This window comes from Zophobas morio, unplaced genomic scaffold (assembly GCF_036711695.1).
Source record: "Zophobas morio isolate AGI-343-1 ecotype UQ-CSIRO unplaced genomic scaffold, CSIRO_AGI_Zmor_V1 ptg000017l, whole genome shotgun sequence".
NCBI lineage: Eukaryota > Metazoa > Arthropoda > Insecta > Coleoptera > Tenebrionidae > Zophobas > Zophobas morio.
In genome coordinates this window covers 8,323,269-8,351,099 of record NW_026972122.1, presented here as the reverse complement: position 1 = coordinate 8,351,099, position 27,831 = coordinate 8,323,269, and the positions used below count along the sequence as shown (strand labels likewise).

The window sequence follows — 27,831 nt, the reverse complement described above, 5'->3', positions numbered from 1 at the left end:
GCTGATCATAATTCATCGGTTTATTCTTTCCAACAACTTAATGACGTCAGTTCAGTTTTGTTAAGTAAATCTCGCATGAAATTTATAATGTGACATGCCCCATTATTTATGGTTTAATAAGGCATCATGTTATTTTTATGATATGTTAACGTAAAAATTACTTTTACGTCTATCTGTTGGACAGAATTTGAGAGGTAATCTTTAAAGCTATCACAAAAAAAGTTTACTAAAAAATAGTTAAAACAATATTTAAAAACAACTATTACGACCAATTTTATAACAAACTTTGGTAAGTGCATTCTCTAACGGTTAATTTATTCCTTTGCAATAAAATAAAACGTATCACCACTTAAAGACTAAAAAAATGTTATTCTAACTTCTAAAGAATTTTGCCATTTTAGTTAAGTGATTTTTAGAACGACGATACGACGTAGAATTGCAAATGACAAAATATGGCCAAAAATAAATCATTTTTCAACCTAACATTAAAACACATTTTGTTTCACAACTGTAACGAATTTATGGAAAAAAAAAACAAATTTAATGAATAAACAAATATATCAGTCAGACCATTTTTATAACAAACTCGTAACCACCAAAATTAAGAACAAAAAATGTTCCACGGTGGATACATTCCCGACCACACCACAATAAATAATTTAATTTGTTTAACTTAGTAAACAACAAAGTGTTAGTAAGCAACCATAATAAACCGGTGGGTAGTGAGCTGATTCTTTAATATCCGACTGCCAAACCACTTGAGCATTCAGTAGAGCACCAACACCACTCGACGATGGTCTCCTTCAAACCACTGGTATTACTCGTAATAGCCGCTTTTGCGGCTTATTGCAAAGCCGAACCCAAAATAGTTTGTTATTATGACAGCAAATCTCACCTCAGACAAGGTAAGTTCACTTTTTTTTCACAGAATTTCGTTTTCTGATTTATTTAGATGGTTTAGTATTTTTTAAAATGAAATAACAACAAATCATGAGAGTTGTTCAAACATTTACCTTGACTTAAAAACAGTATTAGTCATTTTTGACCGTGAACTGAAACTGAGATCCAATGACATGATACTGTTTTGCATACAGCTATGACACAGGTATGGGTGTTCAATTACATCATGAGGTTAGTGCTATAAAGTGTAAAACAATGCACCATGAAGTATCAACATTTTAAGTCTTAAATTTCCTTACAATTATAAATTTAATAATGTTTTACTTTTTTATTGTTTTTATTATTTTTTTAGTTGTGATAATTAGTGAACCGTAGCTTATTTACTTGGTTTTATTTCGTAGAATTCTATCGGTATGACAAGGTTATCATAGTCAGAAATGATGTTTATTTTTTGTGCTGTTATTCCACTTAACAACAGTCTATTTATAATGTATGCAAAATGATAACTATTCCTTAAGATGCACAATTGCTGTAAATTCTTATCAGGAAATGGCTCAACCTTGCGCGAACTAGATGTAATTTAATTAGAAAAATTTTTGAAAGTAGCATTATTTCTCTAGAGGAAAAAACTGTGTACACTGCTTAATGAAATAATGACATAAAATGGAAGACATTAAAATCAACTAAACATAATGTGTGGAAAAGCCAGTCACACAAACACGCTAATTTTTCTAGGTCCAGCAACATTCGACGTATCAGATATTGTACCAGCTTTAGACCTCTGCACCCATTTGGTTTATGGGTCCGCAGCCATTGACGAATCAACTTACAAACTGATCCCTCTCAACGAACAATTTGATACCATCAAAGACAACTACCGAAAAGTTACCGATCTTAAAAAGCGATTCCCTAGACTAAAAGTTCTTTTGTCGGTTGGGGGCAACGCCGACGTGAGTGGCGAGAAGGAAGAAAAAAATATCAAATACAGAACCTTGGTAATTTTTTAACTCCTCTATATCTAAAGTTAACTTAAACGCTGACTTCGCAGCTGGAAAGTACAACAAGCCGATTGGCCTTCGTCAATTCAGCCTACACCATCGTCAAAGCTTATGGTTTTGACGGTCTAGACCTTGCTTGGGAATTCCCCGAAAACAAGCCAAAGAAAATTAGATCGAAGATTGGTGGAATTTGGCATTCCATTAAAAAGACAGTTGGAGGAACCAAAGTACTTGACGAAAATGCTGCTGAGCATAGAGACCAATTTGTCAGTTTGGTTAGAGAATTGAGGGGAGCTTTCAAAGCTGAAAATCTGTTGCTTACTTTGACAGTATTACCAAACGTTAACTCAACAGGTGAGTGCAAAAAGAAGGTTTATTTTTTATATATAAGTTGATTTTTAGTTTACTATGATCCCAGAGCATTGTCACCTAATTTGGAATATGTTGTTCTTGACGCTTTCGATTTTTACACACCTGAAAGAAATCCCAAAGAAGCCGATTATCCGGCTCCGCTGTATGAATTGGTCGACCGGAAACCAGACGAAAATGTGGACGCTCAAGTTAGATACTGGTAAAAACAATCACTTTATTAATATAACATCTTAAAGTAAAACTGTGAATATGCTTGATTGAATGTTAGTAACTACGAAAAAATTTTGTTAAAAGTTGTTGTAGATATCAGAACGGATTGCTCGTTCCACGAGCTCCACTTTTAATGATTTCACAACACAAAAATGTTAATTTCTTTCACCTTGCGGCAACCATCGTCACAGTTGTAAATTATGTACATTAGCACGCCAAACACACCTTTGTTAATTGTTAATTGTTAATAATTATTATTATTGATCAGTAATCAGTTAATCCTTTCTCGGTGAAAACATATACCTGAACGTATATTGATATCAAAATTTGCAGACTTTAGCTCTCCATTTTTGTTATTAAGCCTGACTTTTTCTATTTCATTTCAAAATGAACAGTCTAAAAATTGTTGACTTAAATAGCACTTTGTGCACGACGTCTAGCTCGCTCCACAACAACAACTATAGCACTCTAGATTAATTATCAATTCCCCTTAAAGTGAGATTGTATTCAGTGAACTATCGGGAAAATACTTTGACGAAATCTACTAGAATCCATTTTACAGTTTTTTTAAATACGTAAAATATTCCATTTAAAGGTTACAAAAAATGGAAAAAATGGTCATATTTGAAAATTCACAGCTCCGCCATTTTTAAAGATGGAAGTTTGGAATCTTGCACAAACATTTTTAATCATCTAGTGTTAAAACAAGTATAAAAAAATCGAATAAAGTTGAAACTTGGTTATCTAGAACAATTAAATTTGCAAATTGTCAGTGTTCACCTGTTTTCAGATAGAACATCCTATATTTTAAGGCATGTGTGTATTTCTCTCTAACCAACCTTTCTTTGATGGATTCGTTTGGTTCGTTGCAGATTTTTCTTTATAATGATTCGTAAAAACACTAAAACTGGCATAAAAACGAGCTCAAAAATATTTGTGTCCCATTTGACAAGTATTAGAAATTTAACAAATTTTAATATAATCACCCTGTGCAAATAATATATTACAACAGACTTCAAATTCTTTTATATTTGTCAAGAAAAGTTAATTAAAAAGTCTTATGCAAAATTCGAAACTTCCATCTTTAAATATAGTGAAGTTGAGAATGCAAATACAGGGTGAGTCACTAAGCAGGTACTCCACGATATCAAATTAATTATTAGAAATAGAGAAAAAGTCTGAAACTAAAGTTGTACAGTTCTTTGAGGATCATATACTAAATTAATTTTTAACTATACAGAGTGTTATTTTTAAGGCGTAACACACAACTTAGTTTTTTTAAGTAGAATACCCTATATATTTCTATATATTCTATTTTTTTATTTTTTTAGCAGTGGAAGGGTTCACAAAAAAATCGTAATAGGATTTTTAAAATCTGACTTAAAATATTCTAAGGAGAGTTAATGAAAATACGCACTTTATAAAATAAAATATAAATAAAGTTGCGTTTTAATAACAATGTTTGTAAAAAAATTAAATTATAGAGTTGCGTGTATTTTATTAAGCATCTTATTCTCCTTTGTATTCTCTTTCGATTTTGTGAAGTATTTTCTACATTTAACTTAGGTTTTTCTTTAGGTTGACACTTACTTTTTTAAGGAACACATCGATATATTGAAAGAAATAGAACAAAAAAATAGAGTAAGACGCAGTAAAAAAATACACAGTGTTCTATTTGAAAAAAAAAAAAACTGAAATATCGATATTTGAAAATTGCAAAGTTCAATTTTTTATAAACACTGTATTCTACTAATAAATTCAAAAAATTGGAATTTCAAAAATAAAGTATGATTATAAAGCCTAAGAAGAGCCTAAAAAGAACAAAAAATATATAAGGCATTCTATTGCAAAAAAAGTTGTGTGCTATACCTTGTGATAACCCAAACTTCCCGCCTTAAATTGACCTTGAAAAAGTTTGAAAGGTCCGCGAAAAATTTAAAAATTCAAAATTTGGCCTTGGCTGTGATCGTCTAACAAAATGGAAACCTACGTTGCGTTTTTTTTATGGCGGGAAGACGTTCTTTCATACAAGTGAGCATACACTGCGTATGAGTCGAGAGCGGAAGAAATAATAGACAACTGTTTTTGGGAGGGGCCTAAAATTCGCACCCCCTCTTCAGGAGGAAAAAAGCTGCGAGCATTCACTCCTCATTGACATATTACATTTCAAATGAAACACCTTAAAAATATGAAAGAGAAGACACTCGCGAATTGACAGACATACACATATGAAAAACGAACAAACACAAAATCCTATACGTCTATTTGGAATCAATGCAAATATTTGAATATCACAAATTTAATAAAAACAAAGCAAAATCTGAATTAAAGTAACTGGATCCAAATACACAAGTTATTACGGGGGTGTGGCGTCAATTTTAAAGTTACGGCAGTTAACAGGAGCACTACAAAAGTACCCCTGGAGCGTTCTAGCACAAGCGGAGTTTGGGGCCTACCGGTCGGGGCTGTTCTCCCCCCTCGACGGTGATTCTATCTATCGCAAACAACATTTAAATTGGCCATACAATCTTGTGAAATTTTAAACAACAAATAATTCTTATGTGGGATTAAAATTGGACATAAATAATTTATAAGATGGACACATTCACCAACAAAATATTTACAAAACAAAACTAATAAAGATTTATGAAAAACAAAAGATCTGGTGTGACATAAACTTGCGTGCAAATAAAAATTATGTAAGATTAAAACTACAGAGGATGAAATTTACGTCCAATGAAAATTGTACAACAAAGGAAAATTACTGAAGTTAAAACTGTGAGATTAGAGAAATATTGTATCAGGTGAAAAATTGCAAAGTTAACAAAATTTACATGAGATTAATATTTGCCACACTTTATCAACGATTCAAACAGAGTTTACATTATGCCAAATTGTATCATGATCTAAGTGATTGGTTACTTCAAAAAAACAATTTACTTTGAGAGTTTAAAATACCGCGAACTGGTTACCCCAACAAAACACATAATAAATAAACACAAAAAGATCCAATCATGCGTCTCGGTGATGTAAATTTTTATCGTTGCGAGGGAATACCTCGATGGTGTTATTAACCTCTAGCGTTGCGAGGACATGCCTCGTTGATGTTATCAATCTCTAGCGTTGCGAGGACATGCCTCGATGAAGTAATCAATCTTTAGCGTTGTGAGGGCATGCCCCGGTGATGTAATCATAATAACGATGATAATAACGATGATCATAACGATGATAACCGCCTAAGGGAAGAAATTATTTTAACCCCCCGTCAGTTCGCGGTATGAACTTTGTTAATTTAACTGCCGTAAATGAACTATTAGCAATCTTGTGTGAAGAATTATGAAGTGTTATAATGTAACACTTACGTATATGCATCCAGAAACCTATTCGTAATTTGATAAACAAAGAATTATTATCCTGACTAAATGGATTTCATGAAATCTCCTAGTAAGTGGTTTATTTAAATAATCCTGATTGTTAAATTGTGTTAGCACTAGCTGACGATTAAAAAAACTAACTTGATTGGTGAATTTACAAACAACAAAACAAATCTAGATCAAGTAGTCCGCGTTGACCGAAAGCCGCACTTTTTTCCGATTAAAAGGGCGCAAGAATTAGCCACGCGGATTGGGGAAACTTCTTCCCTTTTATTAACTACCAAACCAGCTAATTTAAACCTAGCCACTTAGAGCGTCCTTTCACCATGCATCCACTACACCGAACCCAAAACATAATGACTCCCGCTTTCAACATGCTGCCCTCTGTCTACCAACCCTCTAACTAAAATCTCCAAACGCTACTAACTGTCCAACTATCCAACAAGCGTTACCGTGCACCTGGTTGCCTATGTTTAACGATTTTTTTGATTGAATTCTTTCTTTCAAATTCAAATTATTCAAATGTGATTTCGCGCCGCTGTTAATTAATTTCAGCGCGACAATTTGATTCAAATTCGGTCACCACAACCTCAAAAACAAAACACTCTGTAAAGTCGAAGATAATTTTAATGCGTGCTATTTAAAAAGACATACAACTTTAGTCACTGACTTTTTTACATCGTTAACAATTATTAAGATATCGAGGACCTTAGTGACTCACCCTGTATACACAAAACTGTTGTTCAAAAAAACCTTTGTTTGTGTTTGTGATAACTCAAACACCCCGCCAAAATTAAACATGTGCATAAACTTTTAAAACCCGCAAAAACTTCAAAATTTAGTCTTGAACTGTGATCGCCAACAAAATAGAACCTATGTTGCGCGTGTTTTTTTTTAATGGCGAAATGCTTTCAAACGCAAAATGGTGAAACCCAAGAATGGAAAAGTAACCGTACATCAAAATGCAAAATATGGAGGGCAGATTGTTTATTTCTTCATTCTTCATTTTCTGATTAGAAAATCGCTACTGAACTGGTCTTACATTACTTATAATCGTTAGAGGACCTTAATTTTTAAATGCGGTTTCGGGGCGTTTTTTTCTCACAGCGCGAAATTCAAATTTTCAAATCAGGACACCACACATGTTCAATATCATTTTCCATTTTTAATAAGAAGTCTAAATCTGCAAAAAAGTATATACGGTATTTCTTTAAATTAATACAACGATATAGTGTATAGCTTCGAACACCCTGTATATTTGTCAAAAAACAACTTGTAATCTTGAATGAGTTACGTTGTGTTAAAATTGCATCCATCAAAATGGTTTTCAACAATTCACTAGATTTCTCCGTTCGCTAGACCGTTGTGAAAGCCGGTTTATATTATTTTTGTGGGTGTATTTTAAAATTTTACTCTAAATATTATTGTGTTGTTGATTTTAAAGTCTATAAAAATACACACAAAAGTACTGCACAAATATTTTTAATAACAAATTATTTAAATAATTGTGGTGATCTAATTTGAATTAAAATTTCGCGCTGAAAAAAAAACAACGGCGCGAAATCGCATTTGAATAATTTGATTGTGATGCGTCACTTTTGGTTTGTTTAATGTGAGTGAACGGCACGCGGTAAAGAAGCTAGATTACGTTTAGTTGGTTTCGTAGTTAATAAAGAGAGGGAAACCTTGCAAACCCAGTTTCCCCCACAAATGTGGCTAATTTTTGCTGTATTTCCAAGCGGAAGTATGCGAATTTTCAACCGATACCAATACGTGGTGTAAATTTGAGTTATTGTTAGTAAATTCACAGTTCATGTTAGGATTTTAATCATTAACTGGTTCTAACACAATTTAACAGTCACGAGGTTGTTTAGATAAAGCACTTGCTAGGAAATTTAATGAAATTCACTTAAGACTCATCCTTTGTTTATCAAGTTATATATAAAATTTTTGGATGCTTATACTTACGTGTTATATTATAACACTTCTTAATTCCTCACACAAGATTGTTAATAATTCATTTACGGCAGTTAAATTAACCTAACATTGTCCCACTCTGGGAAAAGACCGTGGAAAGTGCAGTCATCATATCATCATCACATCACCGAGACAATTTTCTCGCAACGCAGGATGCATTTTGTGTTTATTTATCATGTGTTTGTTTGGGATAAGCTGGGGACAGTCCACGATATAAACTCTCGAAGCTAATTGTTTTAAAGTAACCAGTCACTTGGATCATGGCATAATTTATATCATTCGTATTTCGGGTATTTCTGATGGCATAAACGAAGAAATGATAGTGCCGCTCTTGTTAAAACAGAATAAGCATATTTTTTCTGTTTCCTCGCAATGTGTTCTCGTGAAACTTCTGCCGGTAAAAAATCATCCGAAAATTTTTCAAGTAATTTTGCAGGTTGATGTCACATCTTACAGAAATGCTTTAAGTCTCGGTCACTGTCTGATTGGTTTGGATGGCTGCAACATCTATGATGCCGTTGATGTCATACGGTGTTATAGGTGTAATGGCTACAATCATTCTGTAAAAACATGTAAAAAAAGTATTTCTTGTCCGAGGTGTTCCGAGGCGCATGTGCTACAGGATTGTCAAGCCACAAGTGAGCAACTCAAGTGCGTAAACTGTACCAGTATTAAATCAAAAGATAACTTGAGCACTGAGGAGACTTCCCATGCTTGCTGGGATTATACACATTGTGTGTTTTATAAAAATTTAATCAAAAAAGTAAAGTCTGACTTGTTTGGTATATCTGATTTGTAGCAATTAACTTCTTTTGCTGCTTCTAGATTGATATCTGCTAAAAGTTTTAATTTCCCTATTGATCATCAGTCTCACAAAAGTCATTCTATTCTGTCTTGCTATTGTCAGTTCACGAGGGAAAGTAACACTAAACTAATTAATATTTTACCTAATTGTTTGTCTTGTCTTCAACAGCATGGCAATATCACTTCTTCCTATTCTCAGATTTCCATTTATTATCAGAATGTTCGAGGCATCAACACTAAATTAGTTGATTTTTATAATTCTATGTTTTCTTGTGAATATGACATTGTATGCTTGTCGGAAACATGGCTTAATACTTCGGTCCTAAACTCTGAAATTTGTCCAGGTCACTTCCACATAGTTAGAGCTGATAGAAATTTTGAAAAAATGAATGTTTCCCGAGGAGGTGGAGTTCTATTAGCAGCTCGTCAACCAGTTGCAGTCTATAGTTTAGATTTGTCATCAAAAGGCTTTAATGACTTACAGTTTACAGACTTATTAGGTGTCAAATGTTCTTTGGGACAGGTATCTTTATACATTTTTGTGGTTTATATTCAACCGGGCGCATGTACTGATGAATTTGAATTGTTATTCGACTTACTTGGGAACTTGCCTGATCTTTACAATCGAAAAGTTATTATAGTAGGAGATTTCAATATTTCGGATTATGATTTTACTTCATCTAGAGCTAGCAACTGCAGCAGAAAATCTTCTATTCTTCAAAATTTTCTACAATTTGGCGAGTATCAGCAGTATAATAATGTTGGCAATATTAATGGTCGTTGTCTCGATCTCGTAATCTCCAATTTCAATTGCACTGTACAAAAATCTGCTGACCCTATGTTGAAAGAAGATAACCACCACCCATCCCTCCTAATTACTTCCACCATACGTGATAATAAATTGAAACATATTAACACCAATAATTCCCAGCCGAAACAGTGGAACTTTCGGAAAGCTGATTTCCCGAGTTTATATAAATCTATAAATGATACTGACTGGTCTAGTCTTAAGAATATGCACAATGTCAATACTGCGTGCTCGTATCTGCATGACAAGATAAATACTGCAATCAACTCGCATGTACCAAAATCTAGTTATAGACGTAACTCAAATTTTCCATCCTGGTTTACTCCAGTTATTATTGGTAAGCTGAAGCGCAAGTGGAAGTTATTACGTAAATTCAGACAAACTGGGAACACGGAAACTCATGATGAGTTTAAAAGAATTAGAACTGAAATTAAGAAGGACGTTAAAACAGCATATAGTAGTTATATATTGAATTTGGAATCTAATATCAAATCTAATCCGGGTAAATTTTGGTCACATGTTAACAATTTAAAGAACTGTAATGGTATTCCCTCTCAGATGTCATACTCTAACAGTCTTTTAACAAATCCTTATGATATTGTAAATGCATTTGCGGAACATTTCTGTAGCAACTTCAATCTAAACAAGGGTCCCACAGCTATCGCTGACGCTTATTCAGAGGATTCGTTTAGTAATAATATTATCTGTCCTAATATTTCTGAATCTGATGTACTGTGGGCTTTAAAGAAAATTAAACCTAACTTTACATCTGGTCATGATAGGATTCCAGCTTTTCTGCTGTTCGACTGTGCATCCATTTTAGCTTTTCCTCTTATGATAATATTCTATCTAATTTTTCGAACTAGTGTGTTCCCAGATGTGTGGAAATTGTCTATCATCTCACCTATCTTTAAATCTGGAAATAGAACTATGATTGAAAATTATCGGCCTATATCGTTAATCTGTAATTTTGCGAAAATTTTTGAGACTATTCTACATAAATTTATCTCATTTAATACCCGGAGTTTAATCACTGTGTCTCAGCATGGATTTGTTAATGGACGATCTACCACCTCCAATCTCTGCGAATTCACGCAGTTTGTAGCTGATAATCTTGACGCTAAACGCCAGGTGGATGTGGCCTATACAGATTTTTCTAAGGCTTTTGACAAATTAGATCATGGCCTTTTACTTGTAAAACTGCGAAATTTCGACTTCTCAAGTGCCCTGTTTGACTTAATCAGTTCCTATTTATCCAACAGAGTTCAAGTTGTAAATTATAATGGCTATGAATCCTCCAAAACTGTTGTCTCTTCTGGAGTCCCACAGGGTTCTATATTGGGGCCGCTATTTTTTGTTATCTACATCAATGACGTTGTTAGGGATATCAAATCAAATGTTCTCATGTATGCTGATGATCTAAAAATATTCAGAGAAGTTAATTCATTCGAAGACTGCTTGTTACTACAAAATGATCTTCACACATTTCACAACTGGAGTAATTCCAATCTACTACCTGTAAATTATGCTAAGTGTTACATCATGTCGTTTACTAACAAGACATCTTTAATATCGTATGGTTATACCCTTAATAACGGTATACTAACTAGAGTTGATACTTTTCGTGATCTGGGTGTTACATTCGATTCGAGGCTTACTTTCGCTGACCATATAAGTAATATTTGTTCAGGAGCACTAAAATCTCTTGGTTTTATTATGAGATGTGGTAAAATTTTTAATCACATTAGCTGCCTTCGTACTCTTTACTTTGCGTATGTCCGCTCTAAGCTGGAGTATGCTAGTGTGGTTTGGTCCACATTTTCCCGTATTCATATTGAATCCTTGGAGAAAATACAACGTCGGTTTCTTAAATACTTAGTATTTAAAGTTGATGGCATATATCCTGAGCGAGGTATCTCTCATACCCTTCTTTTAGAACGCTTTCAATTTCAAAGCCTAGATAGTAGACGAGTAAATGCGTCCATGTCCTTTCTGCGAAAACTTATTCATTTTCAATTTGACTGTCCTAATCTACTTGATAGATTATACTTTTTGGTTCCCAGATTGGCATCGAGATCTTGTCCCTGTTTTTACTTGTCCACTCCTCGTTTAAATATCACAAAACACTCACCTATTTATGAAATGTGCACCCAGTACAACACTCACCAGAATGATTTTGATATTTTTAGGTAGTTACTTTAGACTTCTTTAACTTGGTATGTGGTTATATAGTATGCGTATTTCTAAATCCGCTGTGTCTCTGTATCCCAATGGGTACTGCAGTAATATTAGCTGTTGTTAACAGAGTTGTTTCATCTAAAGCCAAAGTTTTTCCCGTTGGTCTGTAATTGGGTTGTAATACCTGTTGGCCAACGTAACTAATAATAATAACTAATAATAATTTAACATCATGTAAATTCCTTGTTTGAATCGTTGATAAAGTGTGGCATCATTTAATATCTTGTAAATTCTTTGTCAGAATCGTTGATAAAATGTGGCAAATATTAACCTCATGTCATTTTGTTAAGCTTTGCAATTTTTTTCTATATCGCAATTTTAGCCTCAGTAATTTTCTTTGCTGTATAATTTAAATTGAACGTAAATTTTCATGCTCTGCAGTTCCTAACCTCAGGTAATATTTTTGTCTGCACAAGTTTTATTTCACACCAGATCTTTTTTGTTTTATAAATCTTTGCTAGATTTTTTCTCATGTAAATATTTTGTTCATTAATGCTTCCATTATATGAATTGTCTGACGTCCAATCTCAATCTCAGATCAGAATTCCTTGCTGTTTAAAATTTCAAGAGAGTGTATGGCGAATTTAAAATGTTGTTTATTGTCTTTAGAAACAACACTTGTTCAGTTGTAGTTTAATATCAGAGTTATCGAAAATGAACATTTAAATGTAATTGAGGTAAATAACACAGAAACACGTGGCAGGAGCGGAGGGCGCGGTTCCTAGTCGAGCTGGCGGGATTTATCGCGCCATCTACACAAAAGACGCAGGCCTAGAACGGAAGTCAGGGGAGCAGTCTGGATGTCGTGACGCTCGCGGCTTGTTCCAATAGCCGGTATTTCCAACCACGAGTTTGCGACCATAACGGCCTGTTAGTGCGGCACGTTTCTTCGTGATAGGCGGCATGTGCTTGCCGATAGAGTAGAATCACCGTCGTGGTAGGAGAACAGCCACAACCAGGAGCCCCAAACTTCGCTCGTATGACAACGCCCCCTATGGGTAATTTTGCTGTGCTCTAGAATGAAACTGATATAGCTACACTCTTATAACGCTCCGATGCCGCTGTCGCTGCATCCAGTTTTTATTAAATTTTGTTCACTTGTTGACTGCCATAATTTTAAATGTACCGCCACACGTCCGTAATACAATACAATAAATATTTGTTTTCAGGTTGAGTAATGGCGCTCCCAGCAACAAAGTAATCCTCGGCATACCCACTTACGGTCGTGCCTGGACCATGGACGACGAATCCGACATCAACGGTATCCCGCCACTCCACATCGACGGTGCTGCCGAACCCGGACCGTGGACAAAACACGCCGGTCTGCTCAGCTACCCCGAAGTGTGCTCCCTGCTCAGCAATCCCGACAATACCAAACAAGCCAAACACTTACAAGTCAAACGAATCCCTGATCCTTCCAAACGCAAGGGATCTTACGTTTTCAGGATCGTCGATGAAAATAACAACGGCGGATTCTGGGTGGGTTATGAAGATAGCGACACTGTGGGATACAAGGCTAGCTATGCTAAAGCCAAAGGCTTGGGAGGGGTTGCAATGGTCGATCTGAGTTTGGATGACTTCAAAGGAACTTGTGGAAGAGATAAATATGATTTATTGAGAGTGGCAAAAATGAATTTCTAGACTTTATATTCATCTATATTGAACAATAAAAAAGTAGATGTATAATAATTATTTAAATAAACAATAACCGACAATGCGGTTTTTAATAATTTTTATTGTGGTGGCCACCACGATTTGGCTTCCGATTGGGGAAAATTGCAGATTTGGCTCCTTTCTTGTTATTGATTTTACGATTATTCTGCAAAAAATATTAAATTTTAGTTTTTCACTATTTAATACGCACTAATTATTATTTGCGCAATTCCTTACACATTTTACCACCAAAATATAGAATATTTTTCTTACAAAATTTCTAACACGAATTTTGGTAGTAATTTTCGGAGTAAATCTGTGACATATAAAACGGCCCTTACGGACTATGAGGTAAGGCATTCAAAATTTATAAAGTACAGCGTTCGGCATTTACAAAGCATAGCGTCCGACGTTCATAAAGTAATACCATAGATTTTGCAAAACCACCCTTGACATTGGAGTCCTCAACCGCCAAAGACAAGCGCCAAATTTAAATAGTCGATGCTAATAAAAAAAACTTGTTTCACTACAACTCGTCGCCTGAGAACTTGTTTGATCTACAGACCAGACCGCGCTCAGGCCAATGTCGACTCTAATCGTTCAGAAGCGATTTGGTTCGTTTGGACTATAATTTCTCCAGGAAATAGTTGTTTGATCGATTTTTATAACGACTAAATGAATATTTTTGGTACATATTTAGATGATTTTACATATTTTGTTTAACTAAGAATTAATTCTTTATTTGTGTTTTATACTAGCAAAACGTCTTAAACTAAGAATATTGTTGAAATCGTAATAACCCAGTGGATTTTTTTCGGGAAAATGTTTTGGAAACACTGTTCCATTTTGATGAATTTTTAAATGTAAAATCGAAACACTGAAAAATCGAAATATCGAAGAACTGAAAATCGAAAAAATGTAAAATTCAAAAATCTAAAATTCAAAAACCGAATAACGAAAAATCGAGAAATCGAAACTCCCAAATTTAAAAAATCGGATAACTGAAAAATCAAAACATCGAAAAACCGAGAAATCGAAAAATCAAAAGATCAAGAAATGGTGAAGTCGAAAAGTCGTACAATTGAGAAACCGAAATAGACCAAAATCGAAAAATCGAAAAGTTAAAAATTGAACAATTTATAAATTGAGAAATTGACAATCAAAATATCGAAAAATCCAAATCTCGATAAATCGAGAAATCAAAAAACTTAAAAATTTGAAAAATTGAAGAATTGAGAGATTGAAAGATCAAAAGAACGAGAAATCGAAAAGTGATGAAGTCGAAAAATCGAAAAATAGAGAAATCGACAAACAAAAAGTTAAAAGTTGAAAAATTGGAAAAGCGGAAAAATCAAAAAACGAAAAATTGGAAAACTGGAAAAACTGAGAAACCGAAATAAGCCAACATAAACAATTGAAAAACTGATAAATCGAAAACCCGAACAATCAAATCTCGATAAATCGGGAATGAAAAATTAACAAATCCAAAAACTGAAAAACAAAACATCTTTTAGATGTTCCTGGTTTTACCAGGAAGTCGAAAAATCGAAAGGTTAAGAAATATTGAAAAATTAAAATTTCAAAAGATTGAAAAATCTAAAATTTAAAAATCCAAAAATTGAAAAATCGAAAAAGTAAAAAGGTAGACACATCGAAAAATCCAGAAGTCAAAAATTGAAGAGCCGAAGAGTTGAAATATTGAAAAATCCTAAACTGAAATATCTAAAAACAGAAAAATCGAAAAATCAAAAAAGTGAAGTCGAAAAATAGAAACCTTAAAAAATCGAAAAACTGAAAAATCAAAAACCCGAAAAATCAAAAAATTAAAGAATTGAAGAACTGGAAAATAGAAACACTCCAAGGTCAAGAAATGGGAAAATCAAAACATCGATTAATTGAAAAATCGAAAAATTGAGAGTTTATGAAAGTCAAATTTGAAAAATTAAAAAATCGAAAATTTGACAAAATGACAGTTAAAAAACAGAAAATCTAAAACTGGGAAGTCGAAAAATCAAAAGATTAAGAAATCGAAACATTTGAAAAATTCGAAAACTTGAAAAATTCAAATATCGAAGAACTGAACTGAAAAATCGAGAAATCGAAAAATCTAAAATTTAAAATTGAAAAATTGAAAAATCTAAAAAGTAAAATAATCGACACATCGAAAAATCCAGGAGTCAAAAATCGAAAAGACGAAAAATCGAAATATTGAAAAATCCTAAAACTGAGATATCGAAAAACTGAAACATCCAAAAGCTGAGAACCTAAAAAGTCGAAAAATCGAAACCTTAAAAAAACTAAAAAATGAAAAATCGAAAAATTAAAGAATTGAAGAACAGGAATATCGAAACCCTCGGAAGTCAAGAAATCAAAACATCGATTAATTGTAAAATCGAAAAATTGACAGTTTATAAATGCCAAATTTGAAAAATTGAAAAATCGAAAATTTGAAAAAACGACAATTGAAAAACAGAAAATCTAAAACCGGGAAGTCGAAAAATCGATAGATTAAGAAATCAAAACATTTGAAAAATTCGAAAACATGAAAAACGGAAATATCGAAGAACTGAAATGAAAAATCGAGAAATCGAACATTTGAAACATTGAAATATGGAAGAGCTGAAATGAAAAATCTAATATTGAAAAATTAAAATACCAAAAAAATTGAGAAATCTAAAATTTAAAAATCGAAAAAGTAAAAAGTCAACACATCGAAAAATTCAGAAGTCAAAAATGAAAAAGTCGAAGAACAGAAATATTGAAAAATCCCAAAACTGAAATATGGAAAAACTGAAAAATGAAAGAAAAACTGAAAAATCCCAAAAATGAAATATCCAAAAATGGAGAACCTAAAGAATCGAAAAAGTGAGAAATCGAAAAATCAAAAAAGTGAAGTCGAAATATCGAAACCTTAAAAAAATCGAAAAATTGAAAAATCAAAAACCTGCAAAATCGTAAGATCGAAAAATTGAATAATAAGTAAACTGAAAAATCCCAAAACTGAGAAATTAAAAAATTGAAAAATTAAGAAATCGAAAAATAGAAAAATTGAAAAACTAAAAATCTGAAAAATCAATCAATTGAAAAAACGACAAATAAAAATAAAAGTCAAAAATTGAAAAATCGAAATATTTAAAAATCGTAAAATTGAAGAGAAAAACTGAAAACCGAGAAATCGAAAAATTGAGAAATTGTAAAATCCAAAAATTGAATAATAAATAGGACTAAACTGAAAAGTCCCCAAACTAAACTTTCGAAAAACTGAGAATTCGAATGTTGAAACAGCAACAAATTATGGTCGAAACCGGTTAGGACATGTATCAGATCACGGATCATGGCTTATAAATCAAATCGTTTCCGAACGCTTAGAGTCGACATTGGCCTGAGTGCGCTCTGGTCTGTAGATCAAACAAGTTCTCAGACGACGAACTGTAATTCGTGTGATCTGAATTAAAGTGAAGGAAACAGTAAGCAGCTTGTAATATTCTGGTAAGTCTAGTGTCAATTTGTCGAAAGTAAAACGCGTCGTTAAAAATATTATGACATTTTTTCTATTGTAGTTAATTTTATTCCTAGTTAGAAATAAACACTGTTGCCAACATAAGTCGAGGAATCTATGTTCTCTGGTAATACGTTCGTCCGCACTGCTAACATAACGTTTAAAAAATCTGTTTGTATAAGGTAAAAAATCAGGGCGGATTTATAAACCACACCAATAGAGGTATGTTATTTTGTAAAATTTAAATAGCATTTACAACCAAAATTTTCAAGTGGCTTCATCAAAGTATTGTAACCGCGTCTGTCGACCGACTGGCTACTTTACCTTATAGCTATTTCTTTATTGTGCTTTACATAATTAAAAACCCGAAAAACATCATTTTCTAACTTTAATTCAATACAAAAATAAGTATTTTGACAACGCATTTCGTAACATTTAAATTTAAAAACTTACCTTCTGTTTAAAATTGTGCTTAACCTGCACGCCACTGTTGGCACTTCCGGCGCCTCCTTGAAACTGCCGGAAGTCAACCGACGCATAATCGTACGGAGTAAAGTTGACATTTTCGTTACTCTTAGTAAAATTCTGTTTTGGCTTATTATAGTACTGTTGATTTGGCATTTGGCCACCCTTCTGTTTCTTATTTTGCTTTTTACCTTTCTTGTTCTGATGCGCTTGATTTTGATTAAAATATTGAGCACCCATTTGTCCACCTCCATAATTTTTTTCTTCTTTAATTTCTCGCTTATAATTCTGATTTTGACTATTCTGACTAATTTGTTGATTATTCTTTGCCTGTTGTTGCTTACGCTGATTTCGATTTTTATTAAATTTCTTTTTCTTTTGGTGAACTTCTTGCTTCTGTTCGTGGGTATTATCACTAATTTCGTCAAATTTTCTTTTCTTTCCTTTGTTTCTACGACCATAAAATTGAGAATTATGGTTCATGTTGGGTCTAGGACAATGGAAATTCGTTTCTGCGGGTAGTGCGTCTTCTGCGTAGTCAAATTCATCTTCTCTTTTTCTTTTGTTGCTACCGCCCATTTCCATCAGAGAAAGCTGCTTCTGACGTTCTTCCTCTTTATCTTCTATCTCTTTCTGGGCTTGTAGCTCTGCACTGAACTTTCTAGACAGCTGGACAAAGTGATCCCTTATCGAAGCTATTCTTTCTTCATCCGTTCTCTCCTCAGTTTTATCGTCCTTCGTACCGCTTGTACTTTCTACATTTTTCTTGGTTTCTTCTTGTTGTGCTTGTGCCGCTTGATCCTCAGCCACAACAAAAGGCTTCACTAATTTATAACGTTCGTATGGACTGAAATACGCAAAGCCTCGAAGTTTCTTGAAGGTTTTGCGTTCATTAAAAACATCAGTATCACTCGAATCGTCAAAAATGGAGTAAGAAGAAGGTTTCTCGATAGCTACACTGACGTTAGCTACAGTTCGAATGTCTGATTGAAATTGTTCATTATCCAATAAAGTTGGTAAATCGTCTCGAAACTCGGGAGTTTTTGACAAGTCGTGTGGACAATGCAGAGCACTATCTACATTCACCTTAGAGACTTTTTTCAAGACACCACGTCCAGTCGTGTCTTTCATAATAGCCTAAAACCGAGAAATATAATCTACAGACTGTTATCAACCAAATTTACCTACCTTCTCCAATGGTTGTTCACGAGCCTTTAAAATAATCTGATGCAATTGAAGCAAATTAGACCTTACCAAAGGTGGGACAGGATTGCAACAAGCTAAAATGCCCTGCATTTCTCGAGGCAGATTTTCAGAAATCTGAAGCATCATATGATTTGGCAATACATATCTACAAGAAAAAAACTGACGAGAATGGTTTTTTTTTTTAAACAAAAACTTACACCGGGCTTTCATCTTCCTCCCGTGCCAAATTATCGCGCCAAGCAAAAATCTCCTTCAAAGCATACAACTGGCGATTATCAAACATTTTTTTACACTTCCTGTATATAGTCAAGTGGCTGTCGTCGTGTAAAATCGGTTTGAAATATCTCTAACGAAAACAAAAACAAACGATAAAACGAAATAAACTATAAGACTTCTTACTTTTTTGCAAATCTCAGTGCTGCGATCTATTACTGATTTCAGAAAATTGTCGGCTTTATTAGCTTTCGACAGTAACTCTTTCTTCAGCATTTTGTAGATATAAATCAAATAATGAGTATCTTCTCTGGCGTACTGTTTCAATTCATCCGGCAGCGGCCTTATTCTCCAATCGGCCAACTGGAATTGTTTATTTGGAAGAATATTGCAAAATTTCTTCATCAAGAAAGCCAACGATAACGCCTGATATTGCAACAGTTTGGCCGCTTGGTGAGTATCAAACATGTTAACAACGTAAAGGGATAAATCTCTTTGTAACCATTCAATATCGTTATCTGCTCCATGAAATATCTTAACGATCGTATTTTTAGTGAAAACTTCATTAAGTACGTGAAGTTTGTCACGTAAAAGTAACGTGTCTATAAGATAATCTTTGTCTTGAGTCGATATTTGTAGAAGACAAGTGATTCCCATGAATGATCTGTATGAATGGTGTTCTACATCGACGGCGAATTCTTTGCAGGAGCGCAAAGTTTCTACTAACTCATCGAGTTGTTCAGCTGTGGTTATTTCTATCAAAGGAGTTTCTGACGGAGGTTTTGGTGGTTCGGATTTTTCGTCAACCAGCTGTGCGGGTGTAGGAGCAAACCGAAATAATTCAAACTCGTAAGGATGAGAAAACCTGAAATTGAAGCAAATGATGCACAAATGTTACGTTTAAAAAAAAGTTTGTTAATAAGTGAAATTCAAGAGTTTTAGTTCTGTCAGGCTACACATGGAGAAAAAAAAAGTTATAAAAAAAGTTCAATCGAATTTTTCTGTGAAATAATTTAAAAAATATATATAAAAATGAGAAACAAATCACACAAATTTGTAAATAGAACTGTTGAAATTTCTTTTCGGAAAAATATAACATCACAATGAATTCAGAAAAAAACTACAAAAATCTGAAAAAATTTACACGATGTCATAAAAAAAAAGTTGAATGTGGTAGACAAAACAAACGAACGTTAAATGTTAATTAATTAATGAAATTGTACCATATTTAAAACGACTTAATTAGACGTCACATAATACTGTACTCTTAAAAGATAAGAAAGCTACAGGCCTGTTTTTTTTTCAAAAAAATATAAAAATCTAAATAAAACCTAAAAACTACTCAAAATTCTCTTCTGCCATTTTTAAATCATCAATATTCGTGAGTTTATTCTAGTTCCTATTATCTGCCCGTAATAAATTTGTTCAATGCAGATTCATTTTTGTCAAAAAAATTAGCCTAGTGTAAGATTTAGAATTGCATCTCAAAAAGTTCTCGTTCCGAATTCAAAATTTTATGTAATAACGCAAGAAATGTTGGTTTTTGTCCACTTTAGTCTAGCTATGGGATTATGAAAACCCTCAAAGAGAAGGTGGAGAAGTATAACACCCCTCGCTGCTGGGTGCTAGGTACCGACAACACTTTTGCAGGCAATACCTAGTACTTATAAATCACTAGTTCATTGAACTATTTTCAGGCAGCACAACGCTAATTTATATTATTAAAACCACGATCTTTGGTAACAGGGTCGAAATCCCATAACCCAAAAAATCGAAAATATCCAACCAATTCAAAAAAATACAAAAAATGAAAGCACTTACAAAAAACAAAAATGCAAAAAATAGAAGCAACCCAAGAAACTCAAAAAACTCAAGAAATCCAATAATTCAAAAAATCCAAAAATGGGAAATATGCCAAAAATCCAAAAAATCAGAAAACAAAAAAATTAACAAAATTCCAAAAAAAATCTAAAAATAAAATAAATCCAAAAAATCCATAAAATTCAAAAAACCCAAGAAATGCGAGAAATCAAAGAAACTTCAGAAAGGACGGCAGACAGACGGACAGACGGACAGACAGACAGACAGACAGACGGAAACGGGAGACCTATTTCTTCGTCCTCTAGGGGTCATATAAGGTCGAGAAAATGCAAAAGTAGGGAGTCGGCCGACGGACTCGATTACAATACTTCCTTTCCTTGGGCTCGGGAAGTAAAAATTAAATATCCAAAAACTGAAGTGAAAATCCAAAAAACTAAAAAATGCAAGAAACCCAAAAAACTAAAAAAAACTCAAGAAATCCAATAATTCCAATAAACAAAAAATTGAAAATATCCAAAAAGATCAGAAAATAAAAAACAAAATTAAAATGATTCAAAAAAAGTTCGAAAAGAATTAATAAATCCAAAAAAAATCTAGAAAAAATCCAAACAATTCAAAAAACCCAAAAAACGAAGAACTCCAAAGAAGCCAAGAAACTCAAAAAATCCAAAAAAAAAACATAAAATTCAACAAAACTCAAAAAATGCGAGAAACTCAAGAAATCCAATAACCCCAAAAATCGAAAACATTAAAAAAATTTAAAAAAGTATAAAAAAACAAAGCATTAAAAAACGAAAATGTAAAAAATACAAGAAATCCAAGAAACTCAAAAAAACTCAAGAAATCCAATAAATTCAAAAATGAAAAATAAAATATATAATTATTCAAAAAAAAGCTGGAAAAAAATTAATAGATTTAATAAATCCAAAAAAATATCTAAAAAAATCCATAAAATTTTAAAAACACAAAAAATGTAAGAAACTCAAGAAATCCAATAACCCCAAAAATCGAAAACATCAAAAAAATTCAAAAAAGTACAAAAAACAAAGCATTAAAAACCAAAATTTAAAAATACAAGAAACCCAAGAAACTCAAAAAAACTCAAGAAATCCAATAAATTCAAAATTGAAAAATAAAAAACTTTCAAAAAACCTAAACAACTGAATAAATAAAAAATAAAAACAAAAAAAATTAAAAGAATAAAATTCCACAATCAAAACATCTAAAAAATCTAAAAATCCGAAAAAAGACAAAATTAAAGAAATCCAAAAAATCCATAAAATTCAAAAAACCAAGGAAATGCAAAAAACGGAAAAAACTCAACAATAATCCAAAAAATCAAAGATATTCAAAAAATACAGAAAATTAAATAATTTTAAAAATCCAAAGAACTAAAAATTCGAAAAACCCAAAAAACTAAAAAAACTCAAGAAATCCAATAATTCCAAAAAACCAAAAAATGAAAAGTATCCCAAAAAATCCAAAAAAATCAGAAAATAAAGAAAAAAATAAAATTATTCAAAAAAAAGCTCGAACAGAATTAATAAATCTAATAAATCCAAAAAAAAATCTAAAAAAAAACAAAAAAATCCATAAAATTTTAAAAACCCAAAAAATGCAAGAAACTCAAGAAATCCAATAACCCCAAAAATCGAAAACATCAAAAAAGTACAAAAAAACAAAGCATTAAAAAACGAAAATGTAAAAAACACAAGAAACCCAAGAAACTCAAAAAAACTCAAGAAATCCAATAAATTCAAAAATGAATAATAAAAAACTTTCAAAAAACCTAAACAACTGAATAAATAAAAAATAAAAACAAAAAAATTAAAAGAACAAACTTCCACAAAAATATCAAAACATCTAAAAAATCTAAAAATCCGAAAAAAGACAACATTAAAAAAATCCAAAAAATCCATAAAATTCAAAAAACCAAAGAAATGCAAGAAACGGAAAAAACTCAAGAAATCCAATAATCCAAAAAATCAAAGATATTCAAAAAATACAGAAAATTAAATAATTTTTAAAATCCTAAGAACTAAAAATTCGAGAAACCCAAAAAACTAAAAAAACTCAAGAAATCCAATAATTCCAAAAAACCAAAAAACGAAAAATATCCCAAAAAATCCAAAAAATCAGAAAATAAAAAATATATATAATTATTCAAAAAAAAGCTCGAAAAGAATTAATAAATCTAATAAATCCAAAAAAATTTAAAAAAAACAAAAAAAAAATCCATAAAATTTAAAAACCCAAAAAATGCAAGAAACTCAAGAAATCCAATAACCCCAAAAATCGAAAACATCTAAAAAAATCAAAAAAGTACAAAAAACAAAGCATTAAAAAACGAAAATGTAAAAAATACAAGAAACCCAAGAAAGTCAAAAAAACTCAAGAAATCCAATAAATTCAAAAATGACAAACAAAAAACTTTCAAAAAACCTAAACTGAATAAATAAAAAATAAAAACAAAAAAATTAAAAGAACAAAATTCCACAAATATCAAAACATCTAAAAAGTCTAAAAATCCGAAAAAAGACAAAATTAAAGAAATCCAAAAAAATCCAAAAAATCAGAAAATAAAGAAAAAAATAAAATTATTCAAAAAAAGCTCGAAAAGAATTAATAAATCTAATAAATCCAAAAAAAATCTTAAAAAAACAAAAAAATCCATAAAATTTAAAAAACCCAAAAAATGCAAGAAACTCAAGAAATCCAATAACACCAAAAATCGAAAATATCCAAAAAAACAAAGCATTAACAAAATAAACGAAAATGTAAAAAACACAAGAAACCCAAGAAACTCAAGAAATCCAATAAATCCAAAAATGAAAAATATCCCAAAAATCCAAAAAATCAGACAATAAAAAAACAAAACAAAAATTCAAAAAATCTAAACTGAATAAATAAAAAAAAAATCTAAAAGAACAAAATTCCACAAAAATCAAAACATCTAAAAAATCTAAAAATCCGAAAAGAAACAAAATTAAAGAAATCCAATAATCCAAAAAATCAAAGATACCTATTCAAAAAATACAAAAATTTTTAAAATCCAAAAAACTAAAAAACCCAAGAAACGCAAAAATCTAAAAAAATAAAGAAACCCAATGTGGGGTGATCAGGTGATTGAAACAGCACTTGCGTTTTGGCGTATTTATTTTGATGTCGGTACGGCGGTTGAAGGAAGATTCTTGGAGTTTGTGAAATTGAAATGAAAAGAAAGGCCGGTAGAAAGCGGTGGAAACAGTTGGGTCTAAAGGGTTCTTGGAAGGTATTTTGAAATCTGGGAAAGGATAAGTATTACTGAGAAGGGTGAACAAAATATAGGTTTTACGGCATGCAGGTGGACGAAGAAAAAGTTTTGGGGTGATACTGGGAAGTAATTAAATACAGATTATATACAAATATACAAATGCTATACAATTTTGTGGGACTTGACAGCCCCCACACCAATAATTCCAAAAATCCAAGAAATGAAAAATATCCCAAAAAAGCCAAATATCAGGGAATAAAAAAAACAAAAAAGAATATTCAAAAAAAGAAAAAAATTAATAAATGCAATGAGTTAAAAACAACAAAAAATTTAAAAGAAAAATTCCAAAAAACAAGCCAAGAAACTCGAAAAATCAAATAATTCCAAAAATCCAAAAAAACTAAAAAATCCAAGAAACCCAAAATACTAAAAAAAATTCCAGAAACCCAAACATGGAAAACAACAATACAAAAAACGAAGAAGTCCAAAGAAGCCAAGAAATTCAAGAAATCCAATAATTCCAAAAATTCAAAAATCGTATATGCAAAAAATTCAAAAAATTAAAAATCTAAAAAATATAAAATTTCAAAAAATCAAAACATCTAAAAAATCTAAAAATAATAAAAACGAAAAATCCAAAGAAAACCAAGAAATCCATCTCACAAGATAATTTCCTATTTAAAGTGCATAAAATACTGCGGATCTGCATTATTTTGTGGCTCATCATTAATTTCTTTTTAAAATCCGTGGAAATAAAATTAGTTCTTCTGGACTTCTGCAATAAATGCAATCAATAAAAGAATATGCCAGGGGGACTTTTTTTAAGTATCAAAAACTAAACGGATGTAACACGGGTATTGACCCTTTTCCTGTAAGATCGTAAAACTTCCATCGTGACTTTCCGTGCGCACGCATCTTCAAAACCACGTTGGAAATAGTATCCGGCACTCCGGCAGCAGAGCAAAGGCCTGTGACCACAGTATAGACAACAGTCAGTATGGACAACTCGTGTCGGCACCTTTGATCTTTTTGACCCGAATTTTAAGCCGTCATCGGTGGTCGTTGTCCAAAATATTTCTAGATGTCGCCACCTAATTTAAAAAGGATCACAAACGCTTCATTTTAAAATTGATTCGTGTACACAATTTACTACACTTTGTGCAAATGAATTTTTGGAAAAGAGTTAAAAATAGTGTAATAACAATAACATTTTATAACTAGTTGATCTTAGAAACCACACAGTCTATTATAATAAATAATTAATTAAGCGCCCTATAACAGGGATGCCATGTTGAAATTTAGATGTGGCCCGCTTCTCTGATTACGATTTTACGTTTCATTAATTTCTTTTTCATGATGGCTGTAAATGGTTGTAAAATTCAACGTTATTAGAAAATGCTAATATATGTACATTTAATTTTTTTACAAAAAAAAAAAACAGTAAACAATGGTCCTATGAAAACGTGAACAACGCTTTTTAAAATGTCTGTGTGAAAATTACACTTAACTGCAATAATTACACCGGAAGATCAGCCTTAAATCATCAAAACCAATGCAACTAAACTGCCAAATTTCAAATATTTCACAATTCGCATTAACGTCACTAGATAACAAAAGTACCGCAGTTCAATGTCCCAATGTGTAAGAAAGAGAAGTACCTTGCGTTGCGCGCCCTCATACGGTCACAAGACAAAAGACCACCCATGAAAACGGGTCAGTAAAAACAGCGAGTTGTCTCTACTGATTGATATCTATACTGTGCTGTGACAACAAACCGCTTTGACAGAATGCAACCGGCTACACATGCGTAATCTGTCGCTCATTGGTTAATTTTAACTTGGCGCTCCAAAAATCTGACTTCGCCTGCGCGATGTTGTCTCACTCTGTATCATTGGAATTTATATAATGTCTACTCACTTTGCTTACAGGAAAAGGGTCAATTATTTGAAGTTTATACCCTTGATACATAAATAACTTTTCCAGCAACAAACCGCCTTCCAGTGCTTTTGCAGCATCCACAACATGTTCAGGAACAAAAACGCTCGCTACTTTACCAATATGTTCCACAATAATTATTATTAATAGTACGTAACAAACGAATGACATTCAGGTTTTGCTTTTAAAATGTTTTGTTTACTGCCATTCGCTATAGCAACCGTAAACAGATTATTCAATTCAAAATTTAGTTAAGATTATTTGAATAATGTTTGCTATTAATTAATTCTTTGTTAAACTTTATTACTACTTATGAAAAAAAAAGTGTTCACCACGATGACCACCTAGGTTATTTTTTTATCTAGAAGCTTGTGGTGGACATTTTGAGAATTTATTGCATTAGTTTTGTTATGTTAATATTGATTTTACGTATAAAAATTTATTTTTTACAAGTTTAATTAGCTGTATTTTTAGTGATAATATAATTTGGAGTCTATTGTCGACACATGTGACGTTTCTCAAAATTAGATAACTCGATATTAAAAAATTATTCAACTGCAAAGTTCGCGAACTATCCTGTTAGACGGTATTTTGGGTTGCATAAATACTATTATTAATTTGGACACTATTCATAAATCACCCTGTATAATATGATGACAGCGAAGTTGTTTGATTAGTATCAATGAATCGAGTGATTGATAAAATACCACTACAAGCACCTTCTGTAGTCCATAGGACCAATTAGTATCAAAATAAAAAAAATAACTTTTTAAATTTTTAAAATCTTAGATTCAACCAGTTAACTTAAAAATAAATTGTGTGTATCTGCTTAATATAATATCATATGTAATAAAAAACAGCTCATATAGAATTTGAGCTTGGTATTTAGAACACAAAACAATAACGCAGAAGTGTTAATCATATAGCTTTCATGTTATAGATTAAATTGCCTGAACCAATTCCTGTTTTCAGTGGTTTCTTAACTTTCATAAAATATTATCAGTTCAATTACTTACTCTTGCCGGTCCTCACATTCTTCCAAGAATATTGCCAACGGCTTAAGTGAATTAGGTTTATCTGTAATCCTTGGAAACCAAGGAACTTTATTCCTATTATCAACTTTATCCTTGAAAAGCTTTTGGGGCCTTATAATATTCTTTGCTGTTATCAGTTTAATACAATTCTTTTCAGTGGTCTAAAACAACAAGGTTAATTTCCATTGCAAAAAGTTCAAGTATTAATTACTTGTGAAACTGTTGAATTAACAGTAAACGTAGCGACACTTGGCCTGTTCCAAGACCCATTAATAGGTAGCTCTGCTCTAACAGTCTGTAACTCAACAGGCGCAGCAACTGTCTTACGTATCCCATTCAATTCATCAACGTTATTCGCAACCTTCTCAAGAATTGTATCATTCGCCTCTATAATCAATTCAATTTTCTCATCCAAAACCCTGTTTCTGATATTGCTATCCATTTCATTGCATCGCATTACTTGGTTCATTAGATGCAACACAGAACTCCCTTCTGCATTTATAATTTTTTTAAAGGAATCCGATGTGTTATAAAAATCCCAGTCGCGAGCTGATGGTAACGCATTTGAGTGTTTTATAGCTTCCATTAACGTTTTAAAGCCATCCTGAAAAAGCACGTTCAAGACATAACCTCCAAAATTATCATAATTTATCAAACCTTTGTGAACTGTTCAACAGAACTGTAACCAGGGATAAGTTCTGCAGTTTTTGTTGTTGGGGATGGAGTTTCATCACACTCACGACTTTCTTCACACATTTTTCTTCTAGGTATGTGATACTATTTTTATAAATTTTTACCAACAATTGACAGACGACATACGAGCAGAACGACAGTCACAAACGCGCATGCGTACAAACGTACGTCAGCGTTTAAAATAAATGTCAATTTAAAACTTTTTGGTACAATTTTAAAGTGAAATATTCCTTCTGCACCATTAAGCCATAAGTTACGCCACATATTTGGACTATAAAAATGAAAAAAATCTCCTCGTGTAAGACAAAGTTAAAAATTCGCAACAAGTTACATGATACGCTCGACTGCGTTCCACGATGCCTCCCACTTTGGAAGCAA

General features: G+C 32.2%; 2 protein-coding genes across 2 annotated transcripts; one reads left to right on the top strand and one right to left on the bottom strand.

Moving 5' to 3' along the window:
• The first annotated feature begins 734 nt into the window (after window positions 1-734).
• Window positions 735-13,396, top strand: LOC135130545 (chitinase-like protein EN03). The gene is made up of 5 exons (XM_064057951.1): window positions 735-905; window positions 1,636-1,895; window positions 1,949-2,252; window positions 2,301-2,469; window positions 12,851-13,396. The coding sequence occupies exons 1-5, from the start codon at window positions 794-796 to the stop codon at window positions 13,320-13,322; spliced, it is 1,317 nt and encodes a 438-aa protein (XP_063914021.1). The 5' UTR covers window positions 735-793; the 3' UTR covers window positions 13,323-13,396.
• On the bottom strand, window positions 13,316-27,679 carry LOC135130539 (exosome complex component 10 homolog). The gene is made up of 8 exons (XM_064057941.1): window positions 27,418-27,679; window positions 26,972-27,364; window positions 26,743-26,921; window positions 18,904-19,582; window positions 18,702-18,850; window positions 18,487-18,649; window positions 17,287-18,435; window positions 13,316-13,500 (listed from the first exon to the last, which is right to left on the bottom strand). Exons 1-8 carry the CDS (start codon window positions 27,514-27,516, stop codon window positions 13,405-13,407), a joined length of 2,907 nt encoding a protein of 968 aa, XP_063914011.1. The 5' UTR covers window positions 27,517-27,679; the 3' UTR covers window positions 13,316-13,404.
• Between the last annotated feature and the right edge of the window lie 152 nt (window positions 27,680-27,831).